General features: G+C 37.3%; 1 protein-coding gene across 1 annotated transcript in view; it reads right to left on the reverse strand.

The window, feature by feature from the left end:
• Positions 1–18,019: 18,019 nt before the first annotated feature.
• The window catches only part of IFT57 (intraflagellar transport 57), a 69,637-nt gene continuing 65,924 nt past the window's right edge, over positions 18,020–21,732 (reverse strand). Inside the window, exons 10-11 of the mRNA XM_069552659.1 lie at positions 19,211–19,277; positions 18,020–18,217 (exon numbers count right to left, since the gene is read on the reverse strand). Of these exons, the coding sequence (XP_069408760.1) occupies positions 18,039–18,217; positions 19,211–19,277 (246 nt within the window). The 3' untranslated portion in view covers positions 18,020–18,038. The remainder of the gene's footprint in view (positions 18,218–19,210; positions 19,278–21,732) is intronic.

A 21,732-nucleotide genomic window follows, 5' to 3' on the forward strand; every position in this document is an offset into this window, starting at 1 on the left:
AAAGTCTTACACTGGAGGAAGATGCCAGCTAGAACTTTCATAGTGAGAGAGAAGTCAATGCCTCACCTCACATCTTCAAATGACAAGGTGACTCTCTTGTCAGGGTCTAATGCAGCTGGTGACTTTAGGTCAAAGCCAGTGTTCATTTACCATTCTGAAAATTCTAGGGCCCTTAAGAATTATGCTATATCTACTCTGCCTGTGCTCTAAAAATGGAACAACAAAATCTGGATGACGGCATATCTTTTTACAACATGGCTTATGGACTATAAGCCCATTGTTGAGATTCACTGATCAGAAACAAGATTCTTTGCAAAATATTACCACTTATTGACAATGCACCTGGTCATCCAAGAGCTCTGATGGAGATATATCTTGTTTTCATGCCTGCTAACACATTCATTCTGTAGCTCATGGATCAATGAGTCACTTCAACTTTTAAGTCCTCAGTTCAGTTCAGTCGCTGAGTCACGTCTGACTCTTTGTGACTCCGTGGGCTGCAGCATGCCAGGCTTCCCTGTCCATCACCAACTCCTGGAGCCTACTCAAACTCATGTCCATCATGTTGCTGATGCCATCCAACCATCTCATCCCCTGTGGTCCCCTTCTCCTCCCGCCTTCAATCTTTTCCAGCATCAGGGTCTTTTCCAATGAGTCAGTTCTTTGCATCAGGTGGCCAAAGTATTGGAGCTTCAGCTTCAGCATCAGTCCTTCCAATGGATATTCAGGACTGATTTCCTTTAGGATTGACTGGTTGGATCTCCTTGCAGTCCAAGGGACTCTCAAGAGTCTTCTCCAGCAGCACAGTTCAAAATCATCAATTCTTCAGTGCTCAGCTTTCTTTATAGTCCAACTCTCACATGCATACATGACTACTGGGAAAACCATAGCTTTGATTAGACGGACCATTGTTGGCAAAGTAACATCTCTGCTTTTTAATGTGCTGTCTAAGTTGGTCATAGCTTTTCTTCCAAGGAGCAACATCTTTTCATTTCATGGCTGTGGTCACCATCTGCAGTGGTTTTGGAGCCCAAAAAAATACAGTCTGTCACTGTTTCCACTGTTTCCCTATCTATTAGCCATGAAGTGATTGGACCAATGCCATGATCTGTTTTCTGAATGTTGAGTTTTTAGGCAACTTTTTCACTGTCCTCTTTCATTTTCATTAAGAGGCTCTTTAGTTCTTCGCTTTCTACCATAGAGGTGGTGTCATCTGCGTATCTGAGGTTATTGATATTTCTCCCGGCAATCTTGATTCAGCTTGTGCTTCATCCAGCAGGGCGGTTCACATGATGTACTCTGCTGCTGCTGTTGCTGCTAAGTTCACTTCAGTCGTGTCTGACTCTGTGTGACCCCACAGAAGGCAGCCCACCAGGCTCCCCCGTCCCTGGGATTCTCCAGGCAAGAACACTGGAGTGGGTTGCCATTTCCTCTTCCAATGCATGAAAGTGAAAAGTGAAAGTGAAGTCTCCCAGTCATGTCAGACTCTTCGTGACTCTATAGACTGCAGCCTACCAGGCTCCTCCATCCATGGGATTTTCTAGGGAAGAGTACTGAAGTGGGGTGCCATTGCCTTTTGCTTATAAGTCAAACAAGCAGGGTGACAATATGCAGCCTTGATGAACTCTTTTCACTATTTGGAACCAGTCTGTTATTCCGTGTCCAGTTCTAACTGTTGCTTCTTGAACCACATAAAGATTTCTCAGGGGGCAGGTCAGGTGGTCTGGTATTCCCATCTCTTGAAGAATTTTCCACAGTTTGTTGTAATCCACACAGTCAAAGGCTTTGGCATAATCAATAAAGCAGAAGTAGATGTTTTTCTGGAACTCTCTTGCTTTTTCAATGATCCAACAGATGTTGGCAATTTGATCTCTGGTTTCTCTGCCTTTTCTGAATCTAGCTTGAACATCTGGAAGTTCACAGTTCATGTACTGCTGAAGGCTGGCTTGGAGAATTTTGAGCATTACTTTGCTAGCTTGTGAGATGAGTGCAATTGTGCAGTAGTTTGAGCATTCTTTGGCATTGCCTTTCTTTGGGATTGGAGTGAAAACTGACCTTTTCCAGTCCTGTGGCCACTGCTGAGTTTTCCAGATTTGCTGGCATATTGAGTGCAGCACTTTCACAGCATCATCTTTTACGATTTGAAATAGCTCAACTGGAATTCCATCACCTCCAGTAGCTTTGTTTGTAGTGATGCTTCCTAAGGCCCACTTGACTTCACATTCCAGAATGTCTGGCTCTAGGTGAGTGATCACACCATTGTGATTATCTGGGTCATGAAGATCTTTTTTGTATAGTTCTTCTGTGTATTCTTGTCACCTCTTCTTAATATCTTCTCTTTCTGTTAGGTCCATACCATTTCTGTCCTTTATTGAGCCCATATTTGTGTGAAATGTTCCTTTGGTATCTCTAATTTTCTTAAAGAGATCTCTAGTCTTTCCCATTTCATTGTTTTCCTCTATTTCTTTGCATTGACCACTGAGGAAGGCTTTCTTATCTCTCCTTGCTATTCTTTGGAACTCTGCATTCAAATATGTATATCTTTCCTTTTCTCCTTTGCTTTTAGTTTCTCTTCTTTTCTCAGCTGTTTGTAAGGCCTCATCTAAATACTAAGGAAATACATTCCGTAAGGATGTAACTGCCTTAGGGAGTGATTGCTCTTATGAATCTGGACAAAGAAAAGTGAAAACGTTCTGGAAAGAATTCACCACTCCAGACGCCATTAAGAACATTTGAGACTCATGGGAAGAGAGCAAAATGTCAACATTAACCGCAGTTTGGAAGAAGTTGATTCCAACCCTCATGGATGACTTTGAGGGGTTCAAGACTTCTGCAGAGGATGTAACTGCAGAGGTGGTGGAAATAGCAAGGGAACTAAAATTAGAAGTGGGGCCTGAAGATGTGGCTGAATTGCTGCAATCTCGTGATAAAACTTGAACAGATGAGTTGCTTCTTATAGTTGAGCGGAGAAAGTGGTTTCTTGAGATAATCTACTACTAGTGAAGATGCTGTGATGATGTTGAAATGACAACAAAGGATTTAGAATAAGACAAAAACTTTAGTTGATAAAGCAGGGGAAGGGCTTGAGAGAACTGACTTCAATTTTTAAAGAAGTTCCACTTCAGGTAAAATGCTATTCAACAACCTTGCACACTGCAGGGAAATCACTCAGGAAAGGAAGAATCAATGGGTGCAGCAAACTACTTTTGTCCTCTTTTAAGAAATGGCCAGAGCCATCCTAACCTTCAGCAACTACCACCTTGATTAGTCAGCAGCCATCAACATCAAAGCCAAAAGAGGATGACCCTTTGAAGGGTCAGATTATGGTTAACATATTTCAGCAATAAAGTATTTAAAATTAAAATATGTCAACTGTTTTTTAGGCATAATGTTACTGCACACTTAATAGACTACAGTATAGTATAAATACAGCTTTTATATGCACTGGGAAACCAAAAAAATTTCTGTGACTTGATTTATTGCAGTGGTTAGGAACTGAACCACAGTATTGCAAGGGTATGTTTGTACATACATTAAATTGCTTTCAGAGTAGTAGCTGTTCCATAAAGGACTGTTATAATCTAAAAACTGTACTGCACTATTATCAGCTTGACTTACCGCTGTCCTCTTATGTTGTATATCTTTGCATTTAGATTGAATGTATCACAGCATAATGGGCTCAAATACACAATTGTGGGGCCTTGGGCATGTGACTCCTCTGAATCTCAGCTTCACATCTCTAAAATGGAAATAATACCTCCCTCAGTTGCAACATGAAATCTGATCATATAGATAAAATGCTTAGCACTGTGCCTGGCATACAGAGCCACAATCAGCATTATCACTATCTTTTGTGCCTTCGCTCATGTTAGTCTTCTCTTAGAATGCTGATTATCCTCCTTTTCATTTTGCAAAATTCTAGAAGACCTAGCTAAAATACCCTTTTTCCCACTGGAGTCATCTTTTCTCAACCATGTCTCATTGCACCCAGGCTTATTATTACAGTTTATTGCATTATGTATGTTGATTTGCCACTTTTCCTCCTGGACTCATCCTGGTATTCAGAATGCTCCACTTTAGCTTTCTTTTTTCCCAGTGTTCCTCTAATACTTCCTCTGGACCATCTGATCCCTTCATATCATAACACACTCCCATGACTGTCTTTCCTTCTGCTGGAATGAGTTTTCCTATTTTTCTTTGCAACTGGACTCTTACTCATTCACCAGGGACCAACTCTATGAATTCTCTGTTTCCTCTAAGTTAGAATTACTCTTTCACCCAGCTTCAATAATACTGTTTATTTCTCTCTTAGGAAACTTGGCATTATAACATTTTAATTATATGCATCTATCTTTCCCATTAGAATGTGAACTCTTGGAGGGAAGGATAATGTCTTATCTATTTCTCTCAGTACCTAATACTGTGCTCAAAATAGAGAAACAATTTGTCAAATTTTTTGTTGTATTTGTCCTATATAAATGCGCCAGAAAAGCATCTGCCTAAACCAAGAGGTAAGATATACGACTGAAGGTGGCACTTCTGAATCAGCACTACCTTCTGTAAAGCTCATGGGTTCCTGAATAGTTTCCAAGAACCAGATGAATAGATGGTTTAAAATGTATCACAGGGGCTATCTGAGATAAAATATCCAGTGATGAACATAAATATAGGCTAACATAATGACCAACAAAGACCAGGAAACATAAAAGAAATTGGGTCACATGCAAGGGCAATAAGTCAGTAAAACTAAGAAAAAAATCTAATAAACTCTGGCTGTGGTCGTAGTTCCTATGTATTATGAATGATCCTTATTGAAATGTATGCTTGTGGAAAACTGGCCAGTTTCAGGCTCAGCATGATTAGGTCAGGGACATTTCCTGTTATCAATAGGAAGCTGCTCTACAATTAAATGGATCAATGATGCAGTGAACTGAATTAGTTGTTTTTTTATAGCCAGGTAATTGAACTGGTTGTGCAGTCTACATATTTTTAGTAGTACAAGCGTGATCTTTGAATGTATTGTGTAAGGAGATGCTTGGGCTGCTGTAGCTTATTGATTTGAGAAGCAGTAAAAGGAACTGGGTCTGGTTAGGAAGACAGTGAAATAGCATCGGTAAAGTGGTGCAGGGGATGCACGTTCCACATGCTTAGTAGGTTTATGGGGATGGTGGTTTTTGAGAACAGTTTCCGAATCTGGTCTAATTCAGTTAGTACCTATTATAATATACCTTAAAATATGGTGGAATGTTCTGCTGTATATTTACTGCATTTGGTTCTGGTCTATGGAACATTACTATTCATGGCATGCTAGTAAACTGCCTCTCTGTTCTGTTTTCTTTTTTTTTTTTAACTTAAAAAAAATCTGTCTATTTTTATTGAAGGATAATTGCTTTACAGAATTTTGCTGTTTTCTGTCAAGCCTCAATATGAATCAGCCATAGGTGTACCCATGTCCTCTCCCTTTTGAACCTCCCTCCCATCTCCCTCCTCATCCCACCCCTCTAGGTTGATACAGAGCCCCTGTTTGAGTTTCCTGAGCCATACAGCGAGTTCCCGTTGGCTATTTTACAAATGGTAATGTAAGTTTCCATGTTACTATTTCCATACATTTCACCCTCTCCTCCCCCTCCCCATGTCCATAAGTTTATTCTCTATGTCTGTTTCTCCATTATTGCCCTGTAAATAACTTCTTCGGTACCATTTTTCTGGATTCTGTATATATGCATTAGAATACGGTATTTATCTTTCTCTTTCTAACTCACTTCACTCTGTATAATAGGTTCTAGGTTCATCCACCTCATTAGAACTGACTCAAATGTGATCCTTTTTATGGCTGAGTAATATTCCATTGTGTATATGTACCACAACTTCTTTATCCATTCATTTGTGGATGGACATCTAGGTTGCTTCCATGTTCTAGCTATTGTAAGTAGTGCTGCAATGAACAACAGGATACATGTGTCTCTTTCAATTTTGGTTTCCTCAGGGGATATGCCTAGGAGTGGGATTGCTGGGTCATATAGTGGTTTTATTCCTAGTTTTTTAAGAATCTCCATACTGTCTTCCACAGTGGCTGTATCAATTTACATTCCCACCAACAGTGCAAGAGTGTTCCCTTTTCTCCACACCCTTTCCAGCATCTATTGTTTGTACTTTTTGATGAGGGCCATTCTGATCGGTATGAGGTGATAACTCATTGTAGTTTTAATTTGCATTTCCCTGATAATGAGCGATGTTGAGCATCCTTTCATGTGTTTGTTAGCCATCTGTATGTCTTCATTGGAGAAATGTCTGTTTAGGTCTTTTCCCCACTTTTTGATTGGGTTGTTTGTTTGTCTGGTATTGGGTTGTATGAGCTGCTTGTATATTTTGGAAATTAATTCTTTGTCAGTTGTTTAATTTGCTATTATTTTCTCCCATTCTGAGGGTTGTCTTTTCACCTTGCTTAGAATTTCCTTTGCTGGGCAAAAGCTTTTAAGTTTAATCAGGTCCCACTTGTTTACTTTTGTTTTTATTACTGTTACTCTAGGAGGTGGGTCATAGAGGATCTTGCTTTGATTTATGTCATCGAATGTTCTGCCTATGTTTTCCTCTAAGAGTTTTATAGTTTCTGGTCTTACATTTAGGTGTTTAATCCATTTTGACTTTATATTTGTGTATGGTGTTAGGAGGTGTTCTAATTTCATTCTTTTACATGTAGCTGTCCAGTTTTCCTAGCACCATTTATTGAAGAGGATGTCTTTGTCCCATTGTAAATTTTTGCCTCCTTTGTCAAAAATAGGGTACCCCATAGATGCATGGGTTTATTTCTGGGCTTTATATCTTGTTCCATTGGTCTATATTTCTGTTTTTTGTGCCAGTACCATACTGTCTTGATGACTCTAGCTTTGTAGTATAATCTGAAGTCAGGAAGGTTGATTCCTCCAGTTCCATTTTTCTTTCTCAAGACTGCTTTGGCTATTCAGGGTTTTTTGTGCTTCCATATGAATTATGAAATCTTTTGTTCCAGTTCTGTGAAAATTGCCATTGGTAATTAGATAGGGATCGCATTGAATCTGTAGATTGTGTTTGGCAGTATAGTCATTTTCACAATATTGATTCTTCCTAGTTAGGAACAAGGAATATCTCTCCATCTGTTATGTCATCTTTTATTTCTTTTATTAGTGTCTTATAATTTTCTGTGTACCATTCTTTTGTCTCCTTAAGTAAGTTTATTCCTAGATATTTAATTCTTTTTGTTGCAATGGTGAATGGGATTGATTCCTGAATTTCTCTTTCAGATTTTTCATTGTTAGTATGTAGAAATTCAAGGGATTTCTGTGTACTGGTTTTGATCCTGCAACTTTGCTAAATTCACTGATTAGTTCTAGTAATTTTCTGATACTAACTGTAGAGTTTTCTATGTATAGTATCATGTCATCTGCAGACAGTGAGAGCTTTACTTCTTTTCCAATCTGGATTCCTTTCATTTCTTTTTCTTCTCTGATTGCTATAGCTAGAACTCCCAGAACTATGTTGAATATAGTGGCAAAAGTGGACACCCTTGTCTTGTTCCTGATCTTAGGGGGAATGCTTTCAGTTATTCACCATTGAGAATAATCTTTGCTGTAGGTTTATCATATATGGCCTTTACTATGTTGAGGTAGGTTCCTTCTATGCCCATTTTTTGAAGAGTTTTAATCATAAATCGGTGCTGAATTTTGTCAGAGGCTTTTTCTGCATCTATTGAGATGATCGTATGGTTTTTATTTTTCAATTTGTTAATATGGTATATCACATTGATTGATTTGTATATATTGAAGAATCCTTGCATCCCTGGAATAAACCCAGTTTGATCATGGTGCATGAGCTTTTTGATGTGTTGCTGAATTCTGTTTGCTAAAATTTTGTTGAGGAATTTTGCATCTATGTTCATCAGTGATATTGGCCTGTAGTTTTCTTTTTTGTGCTGTCTTTGTCTGGTTTTGGTATCAGGGTGATGGTGGCCTTGTAGAATGAGTTTGGAAGTGTTCCTTCCTCTGTAATTTTTTGGAAAGAGTGTTAGAAGGATAGGCATTAGCTCATCTCTAAAAGTTTGATAGAATTCTCCTGTGAAGCCATCTGGTCCTGGGCTTTTGTTTTTTGGGGAGATTTTTGATCACAGCTTCAATTTCAGTGCTTGTAATTGGGTTGTTCATAAATTCTATTTCTTCCTGGTTCAGTCTTGGAAGATTGAACTTTTCTAAGAATCTGTCCATTTCTTCCAGGTTATCCATTTTATTGCCATATAATTGTTCATAATAATCTCTTATAATCCTTTGTATTTCTGCATTGTTTGTTGTAACCTCTCCTTTTTCATTTCTAATTTTGTTGATTTGATTCTTCTCTCTTTTTTTCTTGATGAGTCTGACTAAAGGCTTGTCAATTTTGTTTATCTTCTCAAAGAACCAGATTTTAGTTTTATTCATCTTTACTATTGTTTCTTTCATTTGTTTTTTCTGCTCAGATCATTGTGATTTCTTTTCTTCTACTAATTTCCAGGTTTTTTGTTCTTCTTTTTCCAGTTTTAGGTGTAAAGTTAGGTTGTCTTTTCAATGTTTTTCTTGTTTCTTGAGGTAGGATTGTATTGCTGTTAACTTCCCTCTTAGAACTGCTTTTGCTGCATCCCATAGGTTTTGAGTTGTCATGTTTTCATTGTCATTTGTTTCTAGAAATTTTTTTATTTCCATTTTGATTTCTTCAGTAACCTGTTGGTTATTTAGAAACATGTTGTTTAATCTCTATGTGTTTGTGTTTCTCATGGTTTTTTTTCTTGTAATTGATGTCTCATAGCATTGTGGTAGGAGAAGATGCTTGATATGATTTCAATTTTCTTAAATTTACTGAGGTTTGATTTATGGCCCAAAATGTGGTCTATCCTAGAGAATGTTCCGTGTGCACTTGAGAAAAAGGTGTACTCTTCTGCATTTGGATAGAATGTCCTGAAGATATCAATGAGATCCATCTCATCTAATGTATCATTTAAGACTTGTGTTTCCTTATTAATTTTTTTTGATGATCTATCCATTAGTGTGAGTGGGGTGTTAAAGTCTCCTACTATTATTGTGTTACTGTCAATTTCTCCTTTTACGTCTGTTAGTGTTTATGTATTGAGGTGCTGCTATCTTGGGTGCATAGATATTTACAAATGTTATGTCTTCCTCATGGATTGATCCCTTGATCATTATGTAGTGTCCTTTCTTATCTCTTGAAATCTACTTTATTTTAAGGTCTATTTTGTCTGATATGAGGATTGCTACTCTAGCTTTCTTTTGCTTCCCATTTGCATGGAATATATTTTTTCCATCCTCTCACTTTCAGTCTATATGTGTCTTGAGATCTGAAGTGGGTTTCTTATAGACAGCGTATATATGGGTCTTGTTTTTTGTGTCCATTCAGCCAATCTGTGTCTTTTGGTTGGAGTATTTAATCCATTTTCATTTAAAGTAATTATTGGTATATATGTTCCCATTGCCATTTTCTTAATTGTTTGGGGTTGATTTTGTAGATCTCTTTTCTTCTCTTGTACTTCTTGACTATATAAGACCCTTTAACATTTGTTGTAAAGTTGGTTTGGTGGTACTGAATTCTTTTAACTTTTGCTTGTCTGAAAAGCTTTTTATTTTTCCAACAATTTTGAATGAGATCCTTGTTGGGTACATTTGTCTTGGTTGTAGATTTTCTCCTTTCTGTACTTTAAATATATCCTGCCATTCCCTTCTGGCCTGCAGTTTCTGCTGAAAGATCAGCTATTAAACATATGGGGTTTCCCTTGTATGTTATTTGATGCTTCTCCCTTGCTGCTTTTAATACTCTTTCTTTGTGTTTAGTCTTTGTTAGTTTGATTAGCATGTTTCTCCTTGAGTTTATCCTGTATGGGATTCTCTGTGCCTCTTGGACTTGATTGACTATTTCCTTTTCCATTTTGGGGAAATTTTCAACTATAACCTCTTCAAAAATTTTCTCATACCCTTTCTTTTTCTCTTCTTCTTCTGGGACCCCTATAATTTGAATGTTGGTGCATTTGATATGGTCCCAGAGATCTCTGAGACTGTCCTCAGTTCTTTTCATTCTTTTTACTTTATTCTGCTCTTCAGACGTTATTTCCACCATTTTACCTTCCAGCTCACTGATTTGTTCTTCTACTTCAGATATTCTGCTATTGATTCCTTGTAGAGTATTTTTAGTTTTAGTAATTGTGTTGTTTGTCTCTGTATGTTTATTCTTTAATTCTTCTAGGTCTTTGTTAATTGATTCTTGCTTTTTCTCCGTTTTGTTTTCAAGGGTTTTGATCATTTGTACTGTCATTTTCTGTATTCTTTTTCAGGTAGTTCTCCTTGCCTCCGTGGCTGCCTGGCTTTCCTCCATAGGCAATTCCCACCATGACCTCCTCCCTCACATCTCCTTGATCTGTCTCTCCACAGTCAGCAGCATCCCTGGCCCTGGGGTTGCTCCACAGTCCCTAAACTCCAGCTCCAAGCTGCTGCTCCTTTCAGGGGACCAGCGTCTCTGTCTGGGGTATGTATGGCTATGGCAAGGACTGTCTGATTCTCATTCCATTTAGGCTGCCACAGATCAGCTGTTTTACTTTTAGCCTTAACTGTTTCTCCTCTGACTCAGACAATTGCCCTGATTTGGGGATCAGACCCCTGCTTCAGTTCCCCCACCCACTGAGGGCCAGTCCAGTCCTACTAACACTCCTGTTTTTCCCCCCTAGTTCCTTTGTCCTACTGAGTTTTGCGTGGTTCTATATATTCTTTTCCACTGATCAGGTCCTCCTGTCTGCGCTCAGCTGGTGTTCTGCACGCACTTCTGTGTCTGAAGGTGTATTCTTGATGTATCTATGAAGGGAGATGTACTCCACATCCACCTATTCCTCTGTCATCATGTTCTCCTCTTGTCTTTTTGTTTTTTAAAGCTACAATTTTTAGTCCTATTTCTATGGTGTAAATACTCCCATTGATGGCTGATTTTAAGCTACAACAGTTTAATAACCACTCTCAAAATTTCCGAATCTCTGACAATGAGCTCTTAGGGGCTGGTACACACACCATTGCAAGCTACTACAGTGGAGGTGAGCCTATTAAAATTTAAAATCATGCAGTCTTAGGACTAGAAGCATCCAGAATATGTTAGTCCTACTCCTAACTTTTCAGAAGAAGAAAATTAATGCTGAAGATAAGTAATATCCTTAAAGTCATGCAGAAAATTACTAGAAAAGTTGGGATTGGAATCAAGGTGTCTGGACTCCCCATGCAGTGTTCTATGCCAAAGCCTTTATATAGGGAGTAGAGAAAAAAGTAGTTTTGGGCTATGAATGGAAATCTGACTGTATAATTGTGTGTTGGGCTATAGATGGGACAGGATGGGTGATGGGCTATGAACATGAAGCTCCCTCAGATTAGGAAACTCTGCACTTTGTAATCTTGGTTTGTTAAATAGGCAGGGCACTTAAACCTTTATGGCTTTGGTTTTACTATTTTTTAAAGACAGTTTTTAATATTAGTATGTCTTAAACTCTAGTGGTAAATAATCTAGGGTACTTTATTAAAAATCATTTCAGATGGGGTTAATTTTAAGATAGCTCACAGAAGAAGCACTAATTTAGATCCTCTTTGAAGACACTTTTGGATCTAAGGTAGTTTATCTGTTTACTCATAGCCAGGAAACATTTTTAGAGTGCTAATTCCTTAAAAGAGTTCTTAGATTAGCTGCATCAAAGGCAACTGAGGAGCTTTTTAAACTTTCTGATCACCCAAGGTTCCACCTAAGACCTGTGAGATAAGAACTGAGGGAGAGGAGGGCTGGGAAATTGGATTTTTTTTTTTTAGAAGTTGCCTACTTGATTCCATACTAGAGTTGGGAACTTCAGAGGTTTCCAACCTAGAGAATGCTGTGTAGGGTAAGGAAGTGATAACTTGCTGTTGACTACTGACCCATAGAGTAGGGGCTATGTACAAAGATTTTATCCAATAATTTCTCAAATAGGGGATGGAAAAAAGCAGATGATGAGCTCTAGGGCACTATTGAGGAGCAACTGGAAAGTGTCACTGTAGTTCTCAAAGGGGCAAGGACAAAGTATGGAGTGGACCAAGGTGGCCTGAAATAAAATACTAATGGTGACTCAGCAAATCACAGGTTTGAACTTTGCATGTCTGTATCGAAAACACCCAATTATGGAAATCTAATGCTTAAGATGTTTTCTTTAGAACATGTTAACATGAACACATTAAGATGGTTCTTGCCCTCTTCTTTCCTGTATTTGTAAAAAGACCTGTCAAACGAAAACAAACTAGTGAATCCAAAATTGATTTTACCCTTTAAAAGACTATGCCACCTTTTCAAATATAAAGTTTTAGGAATTATGACTTGGTTGTTGGGTGCATTCAGTTTTTAAAAAGGTAAAGCTTTGACAATGATTGCTATTTGACTACAAAATGGAGAGGATCCTCTCTAACTACTTCAATCACATTGTTATAATGAAGACTGCTTTAAAGAAAACACAAAAAGCATTTCAGGCTGGCAGAAAAGTTTTAAGAAGAAAAGCATTTGGGCATTTAATCCTAGGTTCTCTACAATGGTTCCTAAATCCTTAAAGTCTACTGACCCTCAGCATTCAAACCCATGTTTGTTAACCATCCATGTCATGCAGAAGAGTTTTGAATCAGAGAATTACATGTTTTCTCATCTTCCTTCACAGACCCATCTGTTCTAATAAAAGGCTGGAAAATAATCTAAGAACTGAACACTGATTTTTCATACCCGTTTACCTAAATCTACATTCTTAAAGGGCATTCTCGGTGAAGAGGGTCTGCTGTTACAATCTTTGTGAAAAGGAAAAGAAAGGGAACTACATTTGCTGCTTGCAGATTCACAGTGCAGATGAGAAGTCCTGAAGGAAATGATGTTTAATGTTTTTCAAATTTACTGGTTATAGAAACATTTGCTTATGTTTAAACTCATGGGAAATGCTGACCTAGGTTAATTAAGAGGGCAGTAGAGAAATAGTTCCTTAGAGGTGTCAGAAAGTTGTTCCTACTTCATCAATAAATAAATGATTATGTAAGTTTAAGACATATTTATTGGGCCATATAATTTTCTTGGAGAGGTCATATGATTCACACAAGTTGCCTATTTGAATCAAAGGGAGACTTACTTTATACAAAGCATATCGTTTCCAAGAACCATCATTTTTTTAGCTTTCTACTTTGAAATAATTTCAGATTTATAGAAAAGTTCTAAAAATGTACAGTGGATTTCTATATATTTTTATATATTATTCTCTCAAATCTCAAAATGTTAACAGTTAACCATATTTTAAAAATCATTTTTTTCTCTATACGTCTGTGAATATATAAACACACACACAAGTATACATTTTTTCCCCTGAACCATTTGAGAGCAAGTTGCTGACATGATGCTTCTTTGCCTCCAAATACTTGTGTGTATTGCTAAAGCAAAGGACATCCTTTTGTATAACTCCAGTACAAATATTTAAAAAAATGTTGATTTAACATAATTATCCAGTCTATAGATCTTAATCTTACCTGTCTCAGAAAATCTTACCTTTTCTAACAAATAAAGGCTTATTTTTTTTTGCCCACTATTAAGTCTTGAATTGTTTGTTGCATTATGTCTCTTTCACCTCCTTTAATCTGGAGTAATTCCTCAGTGTTTTTCATGACCTTGTAATTTTTTAAAATTTCACAGCCTCTCTTGATTTTTTTAAAATTTATTTTCAATTGGAGGATAATTGCTCCACCATATTGTGCTGGCTTCTGCCATACAGCAGTGTGAGTCAGCCACAAGTACACTTTTTAAAAGAACAGAGGCCATTTTGTAAAACTTTCCTCTATTGGATTTGTCTGATGTTTTCTCATGACTATTAACAGAGTCAAGTCATACACTTTCAGGAATGTGTGCTCTTTTCAGGAGAAACATGCTATCTGTTTCACTGTTAACTTCTGATCCCTTAAAGTGATATATACCAGGTTTCTCCACCGTTAAGTTATGATTTTTCTCTCTGTAGAATATCTCATGGGCTTTGAGATTATGTAAATACTCAGTTTTTCATTAAACTTTTACCTACTAGTTTTAGCATTTGTCAAGAAATGGCAACCTACTCCAGTATTTGTGCCTGGAAGATTCCATGGACAGAGGAGCCAGGTGGACTGCAGTCCATGGGGTCACAAAGAGTTGGACACAACTTAGCAACTAGACAACAACGTACATAAAGAAGTACATTGAGGCCAGTTCAGATTACCAGTAATATTGTGCCATTTTCCCAACATGCTTTGGAAATGCTTATTTCATTCTCTGTGCTTCATTTGGGTAGTTGTTAAGAAAAGTTAATTCTTCAAATGTTTACTATTATTATTATATGATCAGTGACCTTTTTTTTTTTTTTCCTTTTTGGCCATGCCATGTGGCATTTGGGATCTTGGTTCTTGACCAGGCATTAAGCCCATGCCCTCTGCAGTGGAAGCATGGAATCCTAATCACTGGAACACCAGGAAATTCCCTGATTAGTGATCTTTTTTTCCTCCATCAAATTCCTTATTTGCTACTCAAGATATCATTGAATGATAATTAGCTGTTATCCAAATTTGTCTCTCAATTTTCTGCTTGAAGAGTACTTTCCTTCTTGACTATTTAAAAAGTCCCAGCAGAAGTGGAGACCTTTCTTCTCCCCTCCTTCCTGTCTATCCTTTCTCAACCAACCTGGGAAGGAACACAATTTATTCACAGTTAAACTTCTTGCTCACAACTTAATGAGTGGGCCTTGATTCTATTACTATGACTTGTAAACCTCAGATGATGGTTAGCAGTTTTAAGCAATAAAGTATTTTTTAATTAAAATATATACAATAGGTTTTTTTTGAATATAGTACAATATAGTTTTAAAAGACAATGTTATTGCAGACAATAGAGACCACAGTTTATTGTGAACATAACCTTTACATGCTCTTGGAAACTAAAAAATTCATGTGATATACTTTATTATTTGCTTTATGGTGGTAGCCTGGGATTGAACCTACAGTATCTGTAAGATACACCTGCATGGCCGTCGCCAGATGGTGATTTCTAAATGCTATATTTCTTTTACTTTAGCTGTTATTGTACTATAAGGAGGACCCTTCTCTTCTGCCATTGATTCATTTATCTCTACCTGTATGGACTCATAGTTTGTTGTTTTATTTTCTGGGTTATAATTTATTATTATAATTATTTATTTTGATGCTCAGTTGTCCCAGATTGGCTAGTATGATATTCTACAGTCTATGTCCTTTAGCCATATCCCCATCATTTCTTTGTACATGTCCTTACTATCTGGCAAAGAATTCCAGGCTCATCTGTGCTTTCTCTGCCCCAGCCCAGGAATTAGTAATTTTTCTAAGAAACCTATTTTGTTGTTGTTGTTGTTGTTAAGTAGAAAATTTAGAAAGCAAGATCTGAGTGCTAGGTATTCTCATTGCTATCTACTGGAGAAGGCAATGGTACCCCACTCCAGTACTCTTGCCTGGAGAATCCCAGGGATGGGGGAGCCAGGTGGGCTGCCGTCTATGGGGTCGCACAGAGTCGGACACGACTGAAGCGACGCAGCAGCAGCAGTCACTGTTTCTAGACAATCTTAGAGGACAGAACTAGTAAACACATGTATAAAAGTGTTTGTATTTCTATATCTATAAATATTTATATTTTCAATTAATCTAACTGAAAAACCCCTGAGTTCATCCTAATGCTGCCAATTCCAATTCTGGACCTATGATTTATAATTACTATCTTGAAACTGTCAGATATCAGACTTGATAACATTAAATTAATCTGCTGTAGAATAGGACCTGCGATATACTCTGGAGCTGCACACTACATCTACCCATTCACTTACTAACTCACACCCTATGTGCTAGGACCTAGTTAGGAACACAGAAAAAAGAAGATTTTCTCTTTATCTTCAAGCTGCTCAATCTATTAGAGAGGATGGAGGAAAAAATAATGACAATATAGTACAACAAGTTCTGTTATTCACAGGGCTCTATGGGAACCGAAAGGAGGACCACCTTGCCCAACCTGAGTAAATTGGATTATTTCAAAGGAAGTGAAAATAGGTTGCTTACACTAGTTATTGGAAGAGTTCTTAGATTATTGTATTTGCATGAAGAGTGCACTTTGTTTCTGAGTAACAGTACATTTTATGGAGAGCTCTCATCCCATGACAATAGTGAAAGTGAAAAGTGAAGTTGCTCAGACTGTAGCCTACCAGGCTCCTCTGTCCATGGGATTTTCCAGGCAATAGTACTGGAGTGGATGGCCACTTCCTCCCCCAGGGGATCTTCCCAACCCAGGGCTCAAACCTGTGTCTCCCGCATTGTAGACAGACGCTTGACCGTCTGAACCATGACAACACCTATGCAAATAAGTTCTAGGGAAACTGCTGTTAAGTTTGTGGGTCCAAAAGTTAGGTTTTGGTCTTTCTGTTCTGTGCCTCCCAATGACCATAAAGGAAGGGAAAAATGTGGGACTTCATTTCAAACTACCTATTATCGCAAATTAAATAAACTGACTTTGCCATTGTATTGATTGCCACCTCTTGAGTAATGGGCTTCCCTGATAACTCAGCTGGTAAAGAATCTGCCTGCAATGTGGGAGACCTGGGTTTGATCCCTGGGTTGGGAAGATCCCCTGGAGGAGGGAAAGGCTACCCACTCCAGTATTCTGGCCTGGAGAATTCCATGGAGTGTACAGTCCATGGGGTCACAAAGAGTCAGACAGGACTTTCACTTTCACCCTTGAGTAAAAGAATAGTTTATGCATACTGATTTATCTAAATGTAATCTTAAACTAGAAAGTTTGAAAGAAAAAGATTTGTGTGTGTGAGGGTATATATATGGAAAGTAAAAGCTAAAACAAAGCAGGGTGGAAATAAAATAATCAAATGAAAAATAAGAAGGGGATTTTATTTTTTCTGTCATATATATATATATACACATATATACACACACACACACACAAATATAGTATTCTAATCAAAATTTATCACTAGATCCTTGTTTCCCCCTTATTAAAAAAATAAGTGTGGACTATCTTCTGGTTTGAGCACATTTCATCAGTTTCCCCCAGTTCCAAGTCTGGTCACTCTCATATTGCTTATGTCACCAACTTAAAAATCCCAGATGAGAAAGTTGCTCAGTAATATGTGTAAATAAAGACCACCAGTACCAGGAGGCTGATTGTGACATGACTTGATATCCTTCCTTCTGCTACAAAATGATTCTTTAGTATATCTGATACCACAGAAAAAAGTAGAACTGAGAAATGTATACACCTCTTTATTCACTACAGGAACATAATCAAACATGACTGAAATTTTATTTTCTATCAGGGAACCTTAGATCATAGTAGATATAAAATCAGTTTAGTCATGAAATGGTCATGGTAAGTAATAAACTTCAAATGTTAATAAAGATACTAAAGTTTTATTCTTATGCTTTTTAAAAAAAATGTAATTTTAGGTAACCATAAAGTTGAGGTAAGGGCAGTTTGGAATTTTGGAAAGAATTCCCAGCCATTGCTGGCTGCATCTGGGAGCAGAAAACACTTGTGATACACACTGAGCGTGTATCAAATGGCAGGGGCCGGCTTATGCCAAAGGTCCCTGTGCTGACAGCAGCAGCAGCACCTGCAGAAAGCATGGGTCCTACCCACTCTGCACCACGTTCCTCGCCCTCAAACGCAAGGAACCATAAGAACAGGGAGCCGCCAGGTCAGGGCTTTACTATATGTAATGATTAGTGAAAGCTGCTTTCAAAGTGAGAATTTTAAATTACTTTATTAAATATTATATTCAATTTAAAAGTTTTGACCATCCATAATCATCATGATACAATATGTGTGTATATATGTTAAAAAATACCCATCAACATGCTTGAAGAGGAATAACTGTGCTTTGTAATCTATGCAACATGAAATATGATTTTCTATAAAAAACCAATAATCAGAAGCATGAAAAATGGTATGTTTTAATAAGAGCCTATTGCAGATTCTGGAATGACGGTGGCATGCATGTCTCTTGTCATGTTGGACTTTTCCTTCAGTTTCGACTGGAGTAATGTGTGTTCCACAACACCGATTCTAATGTCCATCTGAACGGTTTCTTGCTTCAGCTTCGTTAAGCTCTGTTTAATCTTCACCAGAGGAGCTGCAGAATGAAAATAACATGGAGTGAAAATTTTCATTTGGAGTATCAGTTTATTACAAAATGGTATGACATTTTCCTCACTTTGTCTTAAGCCAAAAATAGGGTTAAAAACATAGCCAACAATTTACTGACATTCACACAGTTTTGCTGTGGCATTTTAAACACCTGAAATTTCTAGGCTGGGAAATGATGTAGCATTTGATATACTGAGGCTGAACTTCTTTTCTAGAGGAAGAGTTGCTAAAGGGGTATATAATGATTTCTTCAGTATTTTTTAATGGGCTAGTATATCTGTCTAAGGAAAAAAGGATACTATGGGAGAAAGGAGATTAAAAAAGGGATACAAAGGGAAGAAAGAATTACTTTGAGACAGAGCTAATGGGCTCATTCAAACATACTGCAAACCCTCTATACATTACCTTTTGAAAGATTACTCAGTATATACCATTAGAACTCTAAAATCTTTCTAGAACATAGAAAGGCCTTTGGGCAATCACCACCAGGCCATGTCAAAGTAACTAGCTCACAATGGAGGATGATTACTGTCGGAATATTAATTCTTCCCTGTCTGACCCTTGCCCATCAGGCCTACTGGGGGTGAGTGAAAAAGGAGTCATCACATCACCACCTACACTGAGTGTTTTTGTACAATAAAATGGAATGATGAATCTCACTGGATGAAAACAGAACAAAATATTACGTTTTTAAACAGGCATATCAAAGTGTATATTTAAATATTTTCTACCCTATTTCTGAACAGATATAGTTTGAATAAAATCCTGAATGACAGTAAAAATGACTCTTCTCAGCTCATTTATAAGGAAGATAGTATACTGATTATCAGACACCACTTTCGTACCATGTACCCCCTCCTTCAAACAAATTCATTTTAAAAAGGAGACTTCCTATTTATTAATACCTTCTTAAAAATACATTTCTTAAGCAGAGACACTTCTTTTGCTCATTTTCTTCTTAAAATTAGTGTGTACTTACCACCGTCAGTCATACTGCTGCCTTTTTCTTCCATTTCTTGTTTCACCTTCTCTAGCTCTTCTGTAACCTTTCATTGTAAACAAAAGTTCTCATGAGCGCTGGATTTTAAAGAAACTTCCAAATTTTTGAATGATGTACTAAGACAAATAATTCAGACATAATACACACACAAAGGGATACAAAGATATTAGCAGTATCCTGGACATAATTTGAACAATAAGATAAAGTATGCAGACATGCTAAGCTTTTTATCTTCTAAGCGTGCTCCTATTGTTAAACGTCCCCAAATTACTTTCTCATTAACTGTCTCAGGTTGTAACAGATCTAAGTTTTTTTTTTTTTTTTTTAGGCATTAGGCACTCAAGCTTTGCAGTTATCTCACAGCATCTACCATGCAAGTCTCTAATGACTAGTTATTAATTAAAATACCATAAACATCCTAAAGGCTCTGCTAATTCTAAAGATTTACTAGGTATCTTTCTTAATATTATAATTTTGTAACAGAATATGCCACCTCTTCCACTATAGGACACTAAAAATAACATATATGCCATATGGCTATATGTAAAAATATTCTAACTGCTTTATCCAAACCATGAACTCCAAGAGGCATACTGTGCTGTTATACTGGCCCTTATATATACTCTACATCATACTCACAATTGTACTATAGTCTCTGTTATTAGCAAAATTCCAAACTAGCATTAATATTGGTAGAAAGTTATCACCTTTAAAAAACTGAAAAAATTTTGATACAATCTAGAACCAAACCATGGAGAAGGCGATGGCACCCCACTCCAGTACTCTTGCCTGGAAAATCCCATGGACAGAGGAGCCTGGTAGGCTGCGGTCCATGGGGTCGCGAAGAGTCGGACATGACTGAGTGACTTCACTTTCACTTCTCACTTTCATGCATTGGAGAAGCAAATGGCAACCCACTCCAGTGTTCTTGCCTGGAGAATCCCAGGGACGGGGGAGTCTGGTGGGCTGCCGTCTATGGGGTCACAAAGAGTCAAACATGACTGAAGTGACTTAGCAGCAGCAGAACCAAACCATAATTATTATAACTTAGTAGTCTTTATTTTTTATCATACTGGTGAGTAAAAACTTCCCTGGGAATAAAGTGCACATCCAAGTAAAGCAAATTAATTTTGTTCAGGCATCTGAAATGTTACAACTGGGGATAACTACATACTCCGAAAGAACTAAATGGTTCCCTGGACTCCCTTTCAGTGTTAATTTACCTAATGTAAGTGAGCACTTTAGTTCTGTATAATGTTTTATCTGCCTAGAAGCACCACAGGACTAGAGTCTAAATATTTCTAAAGTAATATTCTTATTATTTTAAAATAACTATTTACTCCTCAAATAATCTCCAGGAAAAAAGCTTAATTCTACTGCATAGAATGTGTGTATGCTGTTTGCTCAGTCACGTCAGACTCTTTGTGACCCCGTGGACTGTAGCCCACCTCCGTCCATGGGATTCTCCAGGCAAGAACATGGAAGTGGGTTGTCATTTCCTTCTCCAGGGGATCTTCCTGACCCAGGGATTGAACCCACATCTCCTGTGTCTCCTGCACTGGCAGGTGGATTCTTTACCACTGAGCCATCTAGGAAGCCCACTATGCAGAAAAGTTTGTAACAATTATACTTGAATGTATCCAAAGATAGTCTTAGACTTTAGTCCCACACTGGCTACTGATCTTGTCAGGCCTTTTTTCCTCTCAGCTCTTCAGTGAGAAGCAGGAGTATATATTATTTATATATATATATATATTATTTATATATATATATATATACACACATACATACACATATTTAAATGTAAGACCTAATACATAAAATATAATACATGTATTATTATTATAACTAATATATATTAGGTCTTCTGTCTCTTGCAAAATGATGAAAGTAAATACAACAATGTATGTAAACATTCTAAAAACTCTTCTTTTTATACTATTCTAAAAATAGTCTAAAAATCCCTTTAGAAGGGAAAGGGTTAAATGCCTGTCTCAGTTTCTGGACAGGCAAATAGGATCACATACAAGTTATCAACAACAATCATTAAAAAAATTATATCTTAAATACTAACATTAAAATTTACTACAGTAGCTCAGAGGTTAAAGTGTCTGCCTCTAATGCGGGAGACCGGGGTTCAATCTCTGGGTCGGGAAGATCCCCTGGAGAAGGAAATGGCAATCCACTCCAGTATTCTTGCCTGGAGAATCCCATGGACGGAGAAGCCTAGTAGGTTACAGTCCACAGGGTCACAAAGAGTCGGACATGACTGTCACCTTTATAGACATTTAAGTAAATACTTTACTTACTCTTCTATATATTAATTATAATTATTATGTTTTTAAAAAGATTAAGGAAGGTTATAAACATGCTAATATCATTAGCATGTTTTACGTTACATTTAGTGAAACAATTTTAGGCATTTTGTGGAAATAAGTAGGTATATAAATACCTAACTGATTCATTGAAAAGAAAATTTAGGGGTTTTTCTCCTGAAGAAA

Source organism: Ovis canadensis, chromosome 1 (assembly GCF_042477335.2).
Source record: "Ovis canadensis isolate MfBH-ARS-UI-01 breed Bighorn chromosome 1, ARS-UI_OviCan_v2, whole genome shotgun sequence".
In the NCBI taxonomy this organism is placed as follows: domain Eukaryota; kingdom Metazoa; phylum Chordata; class Mammalia; order Artiodactyla; family Bovidae; genus Ovis; species Ovis canadensis.